Source organism: Puma concolor, chromosome A3, assembly GCF_028749965.1.
Source record: "Puma concolor isolate L17-30 chromosome A3, mPumCon1.1.hap2, whole genome shotgun sequence".
Taxonomy (NCBI): Eukaryota; Metazoa; Chordata; class Mammalia; order Carnivora; family Felidae; genus Puma; species Puma concolor.
Genome location: NC_141669.1, coordinates 51,712,987 through 51,732,710, shown reverse-complemented (window position 1 = coordinate 51,732,710; position 19,724 = coordinate 51,712,987). Strand labels below are relative to the sequence as shown.

General features: G+C 36.8%; 1 protein-coding gene across 8 annotated transcripts in view; it reads right to left on the bottom strand.

Moving 5' to 3' along the window:
• The window catches only part of EXOC6B (exocyst complex component 6B), a 618,440-nt gene that overhangs the window by 513,916 nt on the left and 84,800 nt on the right, over nt 1-19,724 (bottom strand). For 7 of the 8 annotated variants that reach the window (XM_086700860.1, XM_025932555.2, XM_086700857.1 and 4 more), the window contains 4 exons: nt 15,694-15,859; nt 7,474-7,521; nt 5,718-5,808; nt 5,561-5,606 (listed from right to left, as the gene is read on the bottom strand). In XM_086700860.1, coding sequence (XP_086556986.1) covers nt 5,561-5,606; nt 5,718-5,808; nt 7,474-7,521; nt 15,694-15,825 — 317 coding nt within the window. In that variant the 5' untranslated portion in view covers nt 15,826-15,859. The remainder of the gene's footprint in view (nt 1-5,560; nt 5,607-5,717; nt 5,809-7,473; nt 7,522-15,693; nt 15,860-19,724) is intronic. The other variant, XM_086700864.1, reaches the window with a different exon arrangement.

The following is a 19,724-nucleotide window of genomic DNA, read 5'->3' as shown; positions in this document are numbered from 1 at the left end:
ATAAAATGTGGTATAACTATACAATGGAATATTATTCAGCAATAAGAAGAAACGAAATACTGAAATATGGCATAACATGGATGAGTTTTGACAATATTATGTTAAACGAAAGAAGCCAATCACAAAGAACCACATATTGTAGAATTCCATTTATAGTAAATGTCCAGAATAGGCAAACCTATAGAGACAGAAAGTAAATTAGTAGTTCCCAGCAGCTGGCAAGTTTTGTGTGTGTGTTCGGGGTGGGGGGGGAGGGTAGTAACAACTAAGGGACTCAGAGTTTCTTTTGAAAAGAATAAAAGCATTCTAAAATTGATTGTAGTGATAGCTGCACAACTCTGTGAATACAATAAAAACCACTGAATTATACATTTTAAATGGGTGAATTAATAATGTAGAAACTATATCTCAAAAAAAGCTGTTAAAATATTTTAAACAAAAAGGATATTAAAAAACAGACCATGTAAAGACTAAACAAAAAGCAGTAGTGGCTATGTTAATACGAAACAACATTTTTTAAATTTTTTTTTTGTTTTATTCATTAGAGAGAGAGAGAGAGAGAGAGAGAGAGAGAGCATGAGTCGGAGAGAGAAAGAATCTCAAGCAGGCTCCAACACTCAGCACGGGCCCTGCTGCACGGCTCAATCCCACAACTCTGGGATCATGACCTGAGCCAAAATCAAGAGTTGGCCGCTCACCTGACAGAGCCACCCAGGCACCCCAACATATATTTAAAAAAAAAAAAAAAAGAATATTACCAGGGATAAAGAGGAACCTTCATAATAATAAACTGGTCATCTCATCAAGAAGATACAACGAAGATATAACAATGCTAAATGTATATGCACCCAACAAGAAAGCTTCAAAATACAACAGCAAGAACTGAAAGAACAGAAAAAAGAAATTTGCAAATCCACAATCATAACAGACAATCTCAACATTACTGTCAGCAATTGACAAATACAAAATCACTAGGATGTAGAAAACCTGAACAACACTGTTAATCAAGGGTATCTAAATAATAGTTAAAGAATGCCCTATTCAACAACAGAATATACATAATTTTGAGGTATACATGAAATTTTCACCAAAATGGACCATATGCTGGGCCATTAAAACAAGTTTCACCAAACATTTAAAAAGTTGAAATCATACATCTTACATTCATGAACACAGTGAACTAAAATTACAAATCAATTTTTTTAAACCTGAAAAATCTACTACTTGGAAATTAACCAATTCATTTCTAAATAATGAGATTAAATTTTTAAAATCACAAAGGAATTAAAACATTTGAGATAAAAGGGGGAAAAAACACATCATCATAAAACAGGTAAGAGCAGTTAATGCACTGCTAAGAGAAAAATGTACAGCTTTAAATGGCTACATTAGAAAATAAAGAACCAAAATCTACCTTATAAAGCTAGAAAAGAGGGAACTAAACCTCAAGTAAGTAGGAGAAAGAAAGTACTAAAAATAATAGCAGAAATCAGTAAATAACAGTAAAACCTAAAGATGCTTTTCAGAAAAAAAATCAGTGCAACTGATAAATTTCTAGCTAGAATAATCAAAGAGACCGAGAGAGAAAAGAAACAAATTATCAACTAAGTAATGAAAGAGAAAGCATTACTATAGAGCCCACACATGTTAAAATTACAAGGGAATATCCTGAACAATTTTGAGATGGACCAGCATGGTGTGCAAGGGACCTAGTGGAGTGTGGAGGATGTCCATATACAAAGGCAGCCTGGCATGGAGTGTCAGAGCCCAGGAGAGATGACAAGGGCATTCAGCCAGGACTTACAGTATTACAGCCCAAGTGGAGTAAGGAGGATACCGTAGAGGAGGGCAACTCAGTGTGCAGTGTTGAGAAGGTAAAGAGTTGCAGTGACAGCAATGATACGTGATTAGTTTCATACAAGGAAATGATTCAGTAAGTAAATGTATTAAGAGCAATGAAAACCAGGTTACTCACTAATGAGTACACCAAGCACATATATCCTGGCTTCTACATAACATTCTCTACCAAAAGAACCATAGTTACTCAGAGAGTTGCCTGATTCCAGGGCTGCAACAGGCAGATTATAAGATGAACCTGAAAAATACCTTCTTCGTAACAAAGTCCTCCAAAAATTAAGAGGACATATTAAAAGGACATAGAAGCCAGACACAGAAGCACCACTGGTGCCATTCAGGATAATTTGAACAAGATAAATCATACTAATAAATCATGACTCATCAAATAAAATAAGAAACTGTGAGTCCATACTGACATAAAAAAAATTAAAGTGAAAATCTGATGAAAAATGATTAACTTATATAACTATAAAATACCTCCCCACAAAATTTTTAATTGCAAATGTAAAAAAGAGCAACCTTACAATGCAAATGTCTGAAAGACACCATCTTAATCAAGTAATCAAAGTGGACATCATCATTGATAGGACAAATAAAATTTATGTGCCACCTGTAAGATGCAATGAGAACACAGCACCCCCTTTGTGATATTCCAGCCAAAGACATAAAACATGAATCTAACCATGAGAAAGTATCAGACAACTCCAAACTGAGGCGCATTCTACATAAAAATTGGCCTGTAATATTCAAAAGTGGCAAAGTCATGGAAGTCAAGGAAAGACCGAGGACAGTTCCAGGCTGAAGAATAAAGAGACATGACCATTAAATGCAACACACATTTTAAACTGGATTCTTTTGCTGTAAAGAACATGATTGAGATAATTACCAAAATCTGAATTGGGTATGAGGATTAGATGCTACTAAAATATCAATGTTAATTTCTATTCTCTGTTGCATTGTGGCTGCACAGAAGAGTGTCTTTATTGCTCGGAAATCACACTAAAGTATTTGGGGAAGGTGTCACATTAGCAACTTAAAACTGATTCAAGAAAAAACACAGTTAATTTATACTGTACTTGAGAATGTTTAAAAATAAAAATTTTTAAAGACCACAAAATAAATGATAATAACAAAATTTACAACTACTATAACAACAAAAAGCACTAACTTTACAAAGTTATTAGATAAGCCATGCATTGAAAGAAAATATTTGCAGGATATTCCTAATAAGAGGAAAAGGTATCCAAAGCATATTAATGAATTCTAATAAATGAAAAAACAACAAGAACAAACCTGAGAGAAAAATGGGCAAAATAATGAAAGAAAATCCAAATGCCCAAAAACCAATCTCACTAGTAATCAAAAAAATGAAAATGCAGAATAATGGTCTATCATTTCATAATCATCAGACTGGCAAAAACCACAAAGTCTCACAATACAGATGTTACCTAAAGGTGGAGTAACAGACCTCCCCAAAAAATGACAGTGGGAGTCTAAATTGATAAATCACTTTGGAGAATAATATCTAGTAAGAACAAATACATGAAAATCCTTTTTTTGATCCAGCTGATCTCTTTCTAGGTATAAACCATATACCAGCAGAACTGGTACTACCTGGGAGCTTGGTAGAAGATGCCTAATCTCCAGAATGGCCTCAGACCTACTGAATTAAGAATCTACATTTAACAAATCCCCATGTGATTTGTATATATAGCAACATTTGAAGAACATAGTTCTCAAGAAACCCTGAATGTGTGAACAAAGAGACACAAACAAGAATATTTACTGAACCACCGTCTGCATAGCAAACAACTGGAGACACATCAAATGTCCTTCACAGTATGTGAGGACAGCTTTCTTGTAGTAACAACAATCCCAAAAATCTCAGTGTCTTAAAGCAAAGATTTATAACTTACTCATACTATACACCCATACCAGGTTGGCAGAGAAGTTCTGTTCACTGCAGTTACTAAGGGATTCAACCAACATCTTGAAAGTTACCATTGGTCACACCCAAAGGAAAACAGACCTCTGGAAGGACCTTGTGCTAGAAAGTAACTGCTAAGCCCAAAAGTAACATTCACCACTTCTGCTCACATCTTATCAGTCACACAGCCCAATGGAGCCCAGGAAACATAATCCTACTATGGCGCCAGAAGAAGACTGAGCTGGAAGTATTGGTGCACAGCACTTATAACAACTACTGGAAATGAGAGGGGAAATGTGAATTATTTACATAATGGACTATTATGAAGGATTAAAGTAAGTGAACTAGATCTATATACATAAATAAATTCTCCATTAGTGTGGAAGCCGCAAAACAGCAGATATTTTTGTCTGTTTTCTTCAGAGCTGTACCCCCAAGAACAATGCCTAGCATATAGTTAAGTCCATTCATTTTTGTGGAATGAATGAATGAATGAATGAATGAATCTCAAAAAAACCCGACTGAGAACCATTCACGTACATGTTTTTAAAAACACAAAATAATACAATATATGGTTTGCAGACGTTAAAAACATGGACTAGAAAGACACCAAATTTATGATACTGGTTTCCTCAGGGGAGTAGTGAAAGGAATAGGGTTGAGGAAAGGGACATAAATCTTATCTATAATTGTAAAAAATGTCTATCTTTACCTCTCTCTGTCCAGATATGTCTATATGCGTCTATGTGTATTTATATATATATAAATCAAAACTGGAAAATTATTAATATCTGTTAATTCAGAGAAGCTGGTACACAGTGTTTTTTTTATTCTCTGTAATCTTCTGTAATTTTAGAACGTTACTAAGAGGTTATCAGAAAAATAACACTACTTTCATATCTCACTGAACAGAACTTCTCCTATTATCTTACCTACATTCTCATATGTGAACACATCCTCCTGGGAAAAAGATGGGTGTCTAAGAAATTCAAAAAACTTTGATGCTTCATGCTTTTTAGGCTTTAAAATTCTTGAGGATTTAATGGTTTTATTAACAATATTTCTACTGTTATTTCAATATCACATTTTAATTCTATACTTTTTCCCTTGAAACCTAGGTAAAAATCAACATTCCAGAAAGATGTGTCCTGTTTATCAGACAGCCTCACATACCCCCTCATACTGCAGCACACTCCAGGGTAGTGTGCTTACTCTACCTTGGGAAGAAGAGCGGAAGAGTCACTATAGACATTCCTTTGGAAAAAAACCAGAAGAAAACAGCCTCCATAATCATGTGAACCAGCTTCCTAAAATCAATCAGTCAACACCTCCCTCCCTCCCTCACTGTACACATAGACTTCCTCCCTCTCTCTCTCTCCCCCTCTCTCTACTGATTCTGTTTCAGGGAAGAACCCTAAGTCACCCCTGCACCAGAACCAGTAATCATTTTTCTACTACAATACTAAACCAAAGCATGTTTCTCCAATAAACTACCACTAAAAGTTACGTGTTTTATCCCTGAAAGACCAGGTCTTCTAAAAACCAAACTATGAGTAGTGTTTTTCTTATTAAACATGATATATGGCAAAATACATCAGCATACCAGCAGTGTATATAAGTAAGTCTCAGGATGAATCAACAGATATACAAAAGGCTAGAGAGGATGTTATACGGACTTAATTATTTCTTGAAAGGTTAGGCTAAATATGGACCTTAAAACTATCCTAATTAACAGAAATTTTACATAATAAAAAATATTCAATAAAACAATCTTACCTTTTAGTTTTCATCTGGTCCCTCAGTTTGCTATACATCTCTAGGACTTGAAAGAAAAGGGGGAAAAGAGCATATAAGTATTATTCAGAGCAAGTGAAAAACTTATTAAAGCTAAAGGAATTACATCAAGAATCCTAGTCCATTTCCAGCTCCTCACCTGGAAGACACAGCATTAATTTATCAACAGTGGCTGAAATATTTCTCTGTTGTAGTCGACACTGCTTCAGCTCTTCCATTGCTATTACCAGCTTGGCAAGAGGAAAAAAAACTGAATTATGCCAGTAGCTGTAAATAAAAAGCTTTCAGTCACATTTTTCCACCCTGTGTTCAATTCATCAGAAAATCCCAGACAGTTTCATAGAAAGACCTGCCAAGTGAACTAAGAAACTGCCTTTCTCAACTAGTAAAACATTCCTGCGTGGTTTCCCATTTTCTCCCCAAGATACATACTATACTGGAAAAGGCCAGCTAAAGTGGAATCCTAAAATCCAGGGGCTATCCAGAAGAAAAGAAACAACTTGCAGATTTTCTCCAAGCCTTACTCAGACCCTTCATTATGCTTGGTTTTATCAAGTCTTCTGAGAAGATCCTATGTTTCTCTCATCAGTGCGAGGCTCCTTGAGGGAAACAGTCCTCCCTATATTGCTTCAGTTGGGTTTTAAACATAATCTTCAACTAAATCTCTATTTTAACAAATAAACCACATGCTTAGAAGTTATGGCTTTTCCAAGAGTTCCAGTTTAGGGAAGAGTAACTCACTTTTCCTTCCCATTTGAAGTCATACCACACTACAACTAGAAGAAACTGCATTCTCTGTGTAATTTTAAATATGTGAGACAAACTTTCAAAAAACAGTAATCTACACAGCTTTTTGTGGTACTCATCCCGAACTTATACCTAAAAAACGTTATCTGCTTAGGTAATACCATACAAAAAAAAAGAGAGAGAGAGAAAGAGAGAGAGAGAGAGAGAGAGAGAGAATAGCCCTGATTAAGTCATTGATAAAACAATCAAAAGCTAGTCTTAAAAATTATTAAAACTAAGTAAGTACTAGTCGGTAATAAAAGTACATGACACAAAGAACAGTGATGGTCTGCAAGTCAGAAAATAATTGCTATGTAAATTTTAGCAAATCATCTGTTTTAGTTTCCTCACCAATAAAATGGCGATAATACCTGTCCTGATTTATCATAGGCCTGTCATGGGAATCAAGTGAGAAAAAGGATGTAAAATAATCTTGTAAACTGTGATGGCTTAAATGGCAATTATATCAATTAACAGAATCACTGATTCACTTTTTAACAAATATTTATGGAGCACCCACCTTGTGCCAGTCACTGTTTAGGCAGGCAGAGGGAATATGGCAATGAATAAAACAAACAAAAATTCCCGACTTCACGGAGCTTAATTTCTAATGGAAGGAGACAGACAGAAAACAAACATACCACTAAAAATATGTAATAGTAGAGCACGATAGGTGCAGTGGAGAAAAATAAAGCACAAAAAGTAAAACTAAAAAGAATGCAGGAGTGAGAGCGAGTCTGCAATTTCAAATAAAAGGCATCATTAAGAAGGGAACATCTGAGCAAAGTCTGAAGTAGAATATTGGGGAAAAAGCATTCCAGACAGAGAGAACAGCAGTGGCCACTCAAGTGATTTAAAACCACAGCTACGAAAAGCTACATCCTTGTGCTCACTTTGGCAGCACATATACTAGAAAAGCTACATCCTTTCTCATTACACTTTCTAGCAGCTATATTCATGTAATTCCGAAAAACATTAGGAGAAGCAATGATAATGTCCAAGTTCCTCCAACACACTGCTCTTGGTCTTCTAAGCCATCAAGAATGCAGTCATCACAAGAGAATGACAGGAAACAGAGAAGATTTGTTCAAAAGGTAAACCAGCCTTACTTCCTTTCCCTCATGTTGCAGTTTTCTATTAGTATCCGTCACTTGATTCTGTGGAGAGAAGACAATTTAAACTCATAAAAAAACAAACATTTAGACAATTGTTGGGTAAGATCAACATTTTTTTTTAACTTTTTAATGTTTATTCATTTTTTGATAGAGAGACAGAGTGTGAGTGGGGGAGGGGCAGAGAGAGGGGGAGACACAGAATCCGAAGCAGGCTCCAGGCTCTGAGCTGACAGCACAGAGCCCGACATGGGGCTCGAACTCATGGACTGTGAGGTCATGACTTGAGCCGAAGTCGGACGCTCAACCGACTGAGCCACCCAAGCACCCCAAGATCAACATTTTAAATGAAAAGACTAAAAACAGTTATTCAGATACTTTCAGGATCCCAACACGTTTTGGTTTAATGGCATTCTCTTGGGTCTAAATTCTATCAACTTTTCTACTCAATGTTTTCTACTGCATGGTATTTTTAAAAATCAAAGAAAACAAATTTACTGACTGACATGTTCAGCTTAGAATATTCCAAACTAAGACACTATAACAACTAAAGATCACACCTGAGTTTTGGAAAGAAAAGAGAGAAAACAGAAAATAGAAAAAATTACCCAGAGAACCTTTGCATCTCTACTATATGTACAAAGAACAAATTTTACCATAGATATTCCTCACTTCACCAATGTATTCCTGGAAAACTTGGGTGTAAACTGAACTTTTAACTCAGGTCAAATTTTCCGTTTATTATCCTAATTTTATTTTTTTTATTCTTTTTTTTCTTTTAAGTTCGTTTATTTTGAGAAAGGGGAGGGGCAGAGAGAGAGAGGGAGAGAGAAAATCTCAAGCACGCTCTGTGCTGTCAGTGCAGAGCCCAACACGGGGCTCAGTCTCACAAACCATAAGCTCATGACCTGAGCCGAAATTACGAATTGAATGCTTAACCAAGCCACCCAGATGCCCCTATTATCCTAATTTTAGAAAACATTTTATCTTAATTCTTTTTGAAAATTTTTTAACTGTGCTGTAATTTTTGACAGAGAGAGAGAGAGACAGAACATGACTGGGGGAGAGGCAGAGAGAGAGGGAGACACAGAATCTGAAGCAGGCTCCAGGCTCTGTGCTGTCAGCACAAAGCCTGACGTGGGGCTTTAACTCGTGAACTGCAAGACCATGGGCAGATCTGAAGTTGAACACTTAACCGACTGAGCCACCCAGAGGCCTCTTTTGGATCATTAATTCAAAATAGTTCCTAACACTTCCGTATTCTCATTTTTTTTTTGAAATTAATCAATCTCTTCATCACATAGTCAAAACTATGTAAACAGGCCTTAAAATTTATCTAGAGTTCATAATTTAAAGGTGCTGGCACCAAGTTTTTTGACATCCACTTTTGGAGATTCGACTGATATAAAAAAAATTAAGTATACAGAATAGTAATTTCCTCACCATGTCGATAGTATCAAAACATGAGCAGGGGCACCTGGGTGGCTCAGTCAGTTGAGCATCCAATTCTTGATTTTGGCTCAGGTCATGATCTCATGGTCATGAGATCAAGCTCCATGCCCAGCATGGAGCCTGTTTGAGATTCTCTCTCTCCCTCTCCCTCTGCCCTTCTCTCTCTCTCTCTCTCTCTCTCTCTCTCTAAGCAGCAACAACAAACATGAGCAATATTAACTTCTAAAGCTTTCTTTAATGGAGGCTTTCTACCCCCCTTCCACCAATAACTGCCACTCCTTACACTTTTAAGACACTCCCTTAGCTGAGTGTTTCCTATTATGTCCCTTAGAACACCAAGAAATGTTAATAGGCACTCTTCACATGCACCCAGAGGTGCACACGGTGCACAGATAGATACACACACACATATACATACACACACACCAAATATCCCACTAAAATTCAGTGGGAAATTCCACTAAACACGTTGCTTTATTCAGGACTTCTTGAAGCCTTTAATATTCTGCATGTACCATGAATGCCCAATAAGGGGGATATCATACAGAATGTTTTCCACATTTATTTAACATAACACCCTTTTACTGAGGATCATCTTAAGAAACTAGTTTTTCAGGAACACACATCTGAAAACTTTTCCCTACACTATATACTACACCTGGAGTATCATTTTCAGAGCAGATTACCACAAGCACCTCCTTTTTTCACAGACAAAATAAAATCCAACCTTCTCCAGAAAGTCGTTATGAAGTAACAGAAAAAAAAGAAACCCTCAAACCTCCTCTTTACTATTTAATAGTACCACATGTGAAACACTTGGTTTTACTGGACTATTAGCTCAACATGAATTAAGAATTAAGAATGTAGCTGTCCCAAATGCAGAGCTAAGACAACACTAATAGAATCATTGTCTAAATGCTTCTAAAATGCTTCTAAATGCTTCTAAATTGTCTAAATTATGGGGGTCAAGAAACTATTTTCGCAAAGGGCTAGGTAGATAATCTCTGTTGTAACTATTCCTCTCAGCCACTATAGCAAAAATGCAGCCATAAACAAAACGTAGATGAATGGGCATTGCTACATTCCAACAAAACTTTATTTACAAAAATAGGAGACAAGCTGGATTTGGCCTGCAAGACACAGTTTGCTGATCCTTCGTCTGGAATCAGTAAGATGGTAAGACTCTAAGACCACATGATAAGAATTACATTAAGATGCCATGTTTTAGCAAGGCCACTGACAACTGAAACACGATTAGATGGGAGTATGTTTGGAGAAGAACTCAAAGCTACACACATGAAAAATAAAGGGTATTTTAGGCCAAAGATGGGTAAAATATTCATTTAGAGATACTATATACTATACCTGGACACTATACACTATACCTAAATAACACCTATCCATCAAATATCTGAAAAGCTATCACAGTAAAGGTGCTAAAGTATCTGAAGGGCGATCAGAAGAAAGATGCTGCCCTAAAAATAGTGCTTATTACTCAAACTAATAAATGGATGTTACTAGAACATAGGAAAAATATCAGCTTAATATAAGAAAAAGCTTTCAAGCTACGTGAATAAAAATGGGGTGGGATGCCTTGAATTGTACTGCTATTCCCCCCCCCCTTCACAGTAGTTATTCAAGAGTAATTTGTTTTTTAATCCTAGATATCTCATGAAATTCCACCTTCCATGAATCTCCTAAATTCAAAATCATGGTCTCTATTTACCTTATAAAGACACAATTTCTAAAACTTTTTTTAACCTCAAACTCTTTGCAAGAACATTTTACATTGCAACCCGTACACAAGTTTAAGGAATACACGCAAACACACACACACACACACACGCACACATGCATGCCTGAAGTAAAATTCCATGTAATACATGCTATTATTTTCTATTCTGTTCTGTTCTATTTCATTTCAATTTTTATTAACAATACTGATTATGGCCCCCTAAACTGATCTCATGCAAATGATAGTTCTAAAACACATTCAGAGGTGGGGTGCCTGGGTGGCTCAGTCGGTTGGGTGTCCGACTTCAGCTCAGGGCATGATCTCATAGTCCATGAGTTTCAGCCCCCACATCAGGCTCTCTGCTGACAGCTCAGAGCCTGGAGCCTGCTTCAGATTCTGTATCTCCTTCTCTCTCTGCCTCTCCCCCAACTCGCACTCTCTCTCTCAAAAATAAAATAAAAGCATTAGAAAAAAATTTTTAAACACATTCAGAGGAGCCTAACCAACGCTTCTAATAAAGATAATTACTATTTCAATACTATTATAACATAAAAATGAAAGGAAACGGGATGCCTGGGTGGCTCAGTCAGTTAGGCGTCCAACTCTTGGTCTCAGGGTCTTGAGTTTGAGCCCTGCGTTGGGCTCCATGCTGGGCATGGAGTCTATTTAAAAAAAAGAGAGAGAGGGGCGCCTGGGTGGCGCAGTCGGTTAGGCGTCCGACTACAGCCAGGTCACGATCTCGCGGTCCATGAGTTCGAGCCCCGCGTCAGGCTCTGGGCTGATGTCTCAGAGCCTGGAGCCTGTTTCCGATTGTGTGTCTCCCTCTCTCTCTGCCCCTCCCCCGTTCATGCTCTGTCTCTCTCTGTCCCAAAAATAAATAAACGTTGAAAAAAAATAATAATAAAAAATAAAAAATAAAAAAATAAAAAAGAGAGAGAGAGAGAGAGAAGAAAGTATCCTGCTGATCCAGGATGCTACTCCATGTAGAAAACATAAACATAGAGAGAGATAATATATATACTATGAATCAAAAGAAATAGTGGGTATTCTAGAAAGTGTAGTTTCTCTTCATTGTTATGTTAAAATAATACTGACAATAGTTAACATTTAACCTTGTCCATTTTCTAAACATTTTTTCTAGAGTTCAAGAATCTCAAATTTTCATAGGTTCTTAAGCCAGGTTGAATGGATCCCTCCGAGAGCAAAACCTCCTGGGTGTGCCGCTAGACTTTAATAGCCTCAGGTTTCAGAGGCAATGAGTGGAGCCTGAAGCAATCAAACACCCTGAACTGGCAGTCATGCTTTCTCTCAGGGGCATCTTGAGTAATCTGAAGGAATTTGCAACCTGGAACAATTTGGAGGAAGAAAGAGGAAGGGAAGATGAGTACCAAGCGGCCAGTGATACCAGCAACTGGTGAACATTATGGGCAATATTCAGTGGTCCTGCCAAGGAAAGTATTCTGCCCCACAGCTACTTCAGTGACCAGAGGCAGAGCTTTATGCTGTCCCTCACAGACAAGGGGCCCGGAGAGCAGAGGGAGAAGTTTGGAATATACACATACAAGAAACACAGAAAAGAACAGCCTGAGGTGAGAATGGAAAGTTGGGATGGCTGAGTGAGGACAAATAGCACACATGGCTGCTGGCAAGAGCCCCATATCTTTGTTTTTAGACATTGCAGATACTTCTGTTCATCTGAAGCCTCAATTGTCCATTTCAGCCTTCAAAACTTCATTGTAACTTTTTATTTTAAATGTAATCAAATTGGGGCGCCAAGGTGGCTCAGTTGGTTAAATGTCCAACTTCCTAAGGTCATGATCTCGTGGTTTGTGAGTTTGAGTCCCACATCAGGCTCTGAGCTGACAGCATGGAGCCTACTTGGGATTCTCTGTCTCCCTTTGTCTCTGACCCTCCCCAGTGCATTTTCGTTCTCTTTCTCTCAAAATAAATAAATAAACTTAAAAAAATTCTTTAAAAAAGACAAATATAGTCAAATTGTTCATACTTTTTAATTGCTTACTACATTAAGTAAACATTTGTAATACCTTCTCATGTAAGATATTTTTCTAAAATACACTGTAGTTTATTATTCTTTTAAATGAATGTACCAAGATTTATTTTACTAATCTTCTACTAAATGACTTTAAGGACATTTAATGACTTTAAGTTTTACACATTAGAGGGCAGGGCAGGGGAAAAATAATTAAGTTAAATTAAATTTAGGGGGTGTAGGTGGCTCAGTCGGTTAAGAGTCCAGCTCCGGCTCAGGTCATGATCTTGTGATTCATGGATTCAAACACCGCGACAGGCTCTGTGCTGACAGCTCAGAGCCTGGAGCCTCCTTTGGATGCTGTGTCTCCCTCTTTCTCCGCTCCCCAGCCCTCCCCTTTCACACTCTGTCTCCCTCGCTCAAAAATAAACATTAAAAACATTAAATTAAATTAAGTTTTACACATGAAAAAGAAATCATATGAACATCCTTATACATACACCTATAGCCTTAGAATAAGTCTTTAAAACTATGTGGAGTCTGGGGTTCCTGGGTAGCTCAGTCAGTTAAGTGTCTGACTCTTGATTTCGGCTCAGGTCATGATCTCACAGTTACTGAGTTCGAGCCCTGCATCAGGCTCTGTGCTGATGGTACAAGCCTGCTTGGGATATTCTCTCTCTCTCTCTCTTTCTCTCTCCCTCTCTGCCCCTCTCCCACTCACACTCTCTCTCTTAAAAAAAACAAAAACAAAAACAAAACAAAACAAAAAAAAAACTATGTGGAGTTTTAAGTATTCGTAAATAAAATTGCTCTCCTTGAAGAGCGTAACAATCTATACTCCAACCAGGCATTCCCTGTTTGACTGGTATCATATCTCTACTCTTAAATAGCATTTTTTTTCATCTTTTCATTTAATTAGGTGACATTTTATTGTTTAAGTCAGCATTCCTTTAATTTTCTAAATTGTAGAGTTCCTTTATATTTCTTCTTATATGAACCACATATGAATGTCTATTTCTCAGTTTATTAGACTGTTCATATTTTTCCTTTTAACTTATAAAGACTTTTCCTATGTTAAGGATATTAATCACTTAGCAAATGTATTTTTTTCTTTTTTTGGCAAATGTATTTTTAAATAGCTTTTATTTATTATTTATATTTTTAACTTATATGTAGAAAAGATTCTTTCACTTTAATGTTGTCATTTCTATCAAATATTTTCTTTCTGGCTCTACAAATTTTGTTTAGAAATGTACTCCTCAGTCCCCAAATCACATAAATATTCATCTGTACTTTCTACTAGTTTCTTTATGGTTTTGTCTTCTCTATTTAACTGTTTTGCTCATCTGAAATTAATGTTGATATATTGAATGAAAAACAGATCAAACTTAATTTGAACTAAAATAGTTACGCATTAAGCACAGTAACAACAACAAAAAACAAAACAGAAGAGCTGTTACTTTTGGAGGGGAGAGTGAAGAGAGCAACTGAGAAGGATACAAAAGAGATTTAATTGTGTTGGAAATAATACACTTCTTAAGAAGGTTGGATAGCTGTTGTACAGCTCCATAAGCTCTTACTTGAAACCTTGGGACCCACTGTGTTTTGGACACCAGAAATTTGGAGATTTTATAAAGATAATATGGTACATATTGTACATTACATAAAACCTCTACCCAATGGGTAGTAGGACAAGATCCCACCATCAAACACACTAATAATTCTGCAGCAAAATACAAAATTTTACATTAAATGAAACATTTAAAAGTTTGACAGCTTCATGCAGGTTAGGTTTTACAGTCAAATTAGCTGATAAATCACTGTAGCTTTAAATAGCCCACTTTTCCCCTCAATAAAGTCGCTTCTTTGCTTTTCTTACCAATGTATTGTTTTATAGGAATTTCACACTCACTATCAAGTTCATCTTTTGGGGATCTTAATCCAAATTCCAATAAGAGAAAGAGGAGGAGGAAGAGGAGAAGAAGAAGAAGAAAAAGAAGAAGGGAATGAGGGAAGGAAGGGGAGGGGAGAGGAAGAACAGGGGAGAAGAGAAAAAGGAGAGGGGAGGGGAAGAAAAGGAGAGGGAAAGGGAAGGGGAAGGGAAGGGGAAGGGAAGGAAGGAAAGGAAGAAGGCAAGAGGAAAGAAGGAAGGAAAGAGAAGGGAGGAGTTGAGAGGGGAGGGGAGGGGAGGAAAGAAGGAGAAAGAAAGAAAGAAAGAAAGAAAGAAAGAAAGAAAGAAAGAAAGAAAGAAAGAAAGAAAGAAGAAAAAGAAAAGAAGAGAAAAAAGAAAAAAGAAAAAGAGAAAGAAAAGAGAGGAAGGAAGGAAGGAAGGAAGGAAGGAAGGAAGGAAGGAAGGAAGGAGGAAGGGAAATTAGAAACATAAGGACTGGAAAGAATGAAATAAAGCTGTTATTACTTACAGAGCATATGAGTGTTACACAGAAAATTCAAAAGAAATCCACACACAGATTATTAGAAATAATGGAAGAGTTTAGTGAAGTGGTTAGATTTAAGATCAATAAGCAAAATCAGTTATCCAAGATAAGGGACCTCACCAATATGGCTGATCTCCTTCCTATATTTGAATCTGTCATATCAAGAATGAACTCCCACACTTTGGTAAAAGATACACCACAGCTACCACTGACTTTTTTTTCCCTGTGACCTTGGTTGCCATGCTGCAGAGACTTCTGCAGCCACACTCTACAAGTCTCTCATCCTACAGTGATGCTTTTACCTAGCAAGGAAGTAGATGGATGACACGAAGAGTCAACTGGGTTTCTATTTGAAAGAAACAGTTACTGATTCTGTTGCTGGTTCTCACCCACATATAGTTATCCAAAATAAAGTTTAACTTTATTCTGTATTAACTGTATTCTTATTAGCTAAAATAGTCCCAATTATCTACATTTCAGTACAAATTCCTTTTCTTGGTATCTTGACTATAAACATGGACCCTGTAATGTACTCCCTACTCCTTTAGCGCTAATCAAAACCCCAGCACAGGACAGAAAATTAGTCTCTCTTAGAGTCTCCTTACTTTGAGTTTCTGGGCTTCTCCTCTCACTTTCAACAGTTCAGTTATAGAGTCCACAAAGCCCTGGTAATGAAAGTTGCACATTTTCTCAATTTCTCGGTCATGATTACGGATGCGAGTTTCAAGCTTCTCCATGAATCGTCCATGTTCTTCACCATCATAGACAGACCTTTAAAAAAAAAATTGTATGAAGATTACACCAGATTTACTTCTAAGAAACAGAAACAGAATTATAAACCCAGAAGCAAATTTATGTGGAAATTTCATACTGAAGGTACATTAACCACAGAGTAATCCAATTATATTAATATTGACCCAATTCTAGATGAGCGGTTTTTTAAGGAAAATAGAAATTCTGCTTCCTATTCATTGAAAAATATTTAAATGTGACAGTATTCATCACAGAATTATCATAAAGTGAAAGAACTGAATTGCAATTCCTTTGCACTTTCCTTTCTGAAACTTACCTAGAAAAACTCAATTTTGAGTAAAGCCAAATATTCAATTACTCCACGACTATACCCAAGAAGCTGATGCCGCCAGAGAAAAACACAGCTGAGCTGGGTACTCAGGTTAGCAATATAATCCCAAATCTAAACTGGGCACTCAATACATGCTGCTAGATAATACTCCTAAATCTATTCCCCCCTACCACCATCACCACCACAACATCACTTTGTATTCTCCAAAATAACTATGTGTAAGAAACTTACTTTCCCCTCTCTTCAAATGTCCACCCCCTCACTCTCAGCTGCTGACTTGACCACACACTTCACAGGAAAAAGAGAGAAATATTTCTCTTTTTCCCACTAAAATGAACGAACCTTCTTACCTCTCACTCTGTCCACTTTCCCGTAACAAAGGAAAAACTGTTTCCAGCTCTTATCTGTCAATCTTTGTTGATCAAGAACTTTATACCTTTAATTATTTCCTTTTATCCATCCCTTACACCATACATTTCCCCACTCTACTAAACCATTCTCGTGGGTATATAAACAGGACCTTAAGAAACTGTCCTTACCTATACATTTCTCTCCATCTTATTTCTCTGCTCCCCTTCCAGTAAAACTCCTTTCCCCTTCCTCACCTCCCAATAGTCAGCATTCATCATGCTCCACTTAATAGCAGCATTTGCTGTAACGTGATACACTCACCCTTCTTGAAACAATCTTTTCTCTAGAATTCCGTGATACCACAATAGTGTGGGTTTTTTTACCCTTTCACTAACATGCCTTCTCAATCTCCTTTTTGGACTCCTCCTCTCTATTCTTTTTCTAAATATTCTAAAACAACTTATCTTTTCTACCTATGCTCTTTTACCAAGCAATGCCATCCCATGCCATGGCTTTAAAATACGCTGTACATAATAATGACTTCCTAATCCACACCTGTAATTCAGACCACTGCACTGAGCACTAGACTCAAATACCCGGCTACCATTTAACAATCACAACTGGACTTTTAAAAACCATCTCAAATTTAAAAATCATCTATCACCAAACTATCTCCACTCTCCAACCTGTTCCTCCCCCAAATCTTCCCACCATTCACCCGCCTCACCACAACTAATAGCACTCTCCAGTTACCCAAGTCCAAAATCCAAACGCAGGAATTACTCCCAATCCACCTCTTTCTATCACGCACCCTATCCAATTGATCAAGAAGTCCTAACAACCCAACCTCCAAAACATATCTTAATAGTGGACTACATCCCATTATTTCCACTAAAACTCTAGTCCAAATCTATATCATTGGCACACTACTAATAGCCTTCCAAAAGTCTCCATCTCCCCATCTGCCTGCCTGTATTCAGACACCCTCCACACAGCAGTTAAAATGCTCTTTATAAAGCAGTAATTCATATGTTATCCTTCTGCTTTACCAAAGAAATAAAACTTTGGAAAATTCATTAAATTGTTTTGAACCTGTTAACACTAGTCTGGAAAATGTATGGTCTTTACATTTTATTGATTTAACTTGAAAGTGGAAGTTAATTGTAGAAAGAAAAAGAAAATGGCTTCTCTTTACCAAAGGAATAAAAATCTTAAATCCTTACCACAACCTATAAGATCCTACACAATCTAGACTCTGATTATCTCTCCAACCTCATTCCTCTCTAGTTCCCACCCCTAGCTTCCCTCCATCCCCTATGTTCTAGCTACAATGGCCTTTTTTGTTGTTTTTAAGGCTTTTCTTCCCTGAAGAATTTTGTTTTTGCTGTTCTCATGTTAGTAATGCTCATTCTCTGAATCTTCAAACAACTCTCTCATTCTCATCATCCATGGTTTGTTGTCTATCTCTCCCCGCAAACCCATCCCAATTACATTATAAGCTCCAGGGCAAGAACTTTCTCTGCCATATTCACTCACCACTGTACCTCTACAAACAGTGCCAAATAGGTGGTAGACAATGAGTAAACATTCATTCATTGTTGACTAAATGAATGAGTAATACTATCTCTAAAACCTCTTCGACATCTGACATTTGTTTAACAAATACACATGTGTTCATTACCAACATTTTCACATTCTAGAATCATTTGTGGGTGCCAGATCATGACCCTCATCTTGCATACTCTCCTCAGCAGGTCAGTTCCATTGCCCAAAACTCAGCAGTAACTACAGATATATATATATACGTTTGGCTTCCACTAAACATTCTAAACACTTACTGCAGAAAACCCAGAGCAATCTATATTCATTCTCCTTCTTTTGAAATAAAGAGGAGAGATCTTCAAATAAATTATAAACAATCCCCATGCTGACAATTAAGACACAATATAGAGGGGCACCTGGGTGGCTCAGTTGGCTGAGCGTCCAACTTTGGCTCAGTTCATGATCTCGCAGTCTGTGAGTTCAAGCCCCGCATCAGGCTCGGTGCTGACAGCCTGTTTTGGATTCTGTGTCTCCCTCTCTCTCTGCCCCTCCCCCACTCACACTCTGTCTCTCTCTCCTTCAAAAATAAATAAACATTAAAAAAAAGACACAATATAGAAGAACCACTTGCCTGAAGGAGCTATTTGAAATATGAACACAAAACATAATCTACCATTGACATTTCAACTAACTTCAAACAAACATAAATTTCTCCTTCCAAAGGGAAAGAAAAGAAAGGTTACCATGTGAAGATACTAATATTCCTTGCCACTCATAGAAAAGCAATAACCAGTAAAAATGTATCAGTCTAAATGAAATGAGCAGAAAGTATTCAATATTGGACAACTCTTTGTTTTCAAATTCAGTTATAGCTTGACCTAGTAATACTGTTAAGTAGCACATCTACTTCCTTCTACTATGTACAATCTCTTCTTTTTTTTCCTTTCCAGTATCTATATTAATATCACAAAAGACAACTCAAGGAGAAGAAAATCCCCAAATTAAGAAATTCTTAACATGTCAATAATGCCTCCCTAGTTCCCTGAACTTCCTATAAAATAATATAAATCAAAGAAAGAAAGGTAGATTTTCGTTGCCTGTGTAGCCTTGGTTTTAGCAATGCAACTAAGCAGCCAACTCAGTTTCTCTGACCCTCAGCTTTCTCATTTAGGAAATAGAAGGCAATCAATTACAAATTCTCTTAAGTATCAGACTACTTTCTACAATTAACTTCCACTTTCAAGTTAAGTCAATAAAATGTAAAGATCATACATTTTCCAGAATAGTGTTAACAGGTTCAAAACAATTTAATGAATTTTCTACATCCTTATCACTTAGCCCCTACCTATTTCTCCTATTTTACAGGCTTCATGATTCCACTATTCTCTTTAATTATAATAATGTTGAGTAACATCAAAGGTTTACAGTGGATCCCTTGAGTATCTTGAGAGTTTAAAAAGTTAGAATAAACATAAAACCCACATATTTAAAACAGGGGTGTTGAACTATATTTAATAAACTTGTGTTCGATGGGTATGTTTCAAGAAATCCACATTTTCCAGATTTTATGTGTGTATAGGGAGAAGCACATATATGTAATTTTGGGGGAAACTGATCCATAGCTTCCATCTGGTTAACAAAGAGGTTAAAAATCACTGA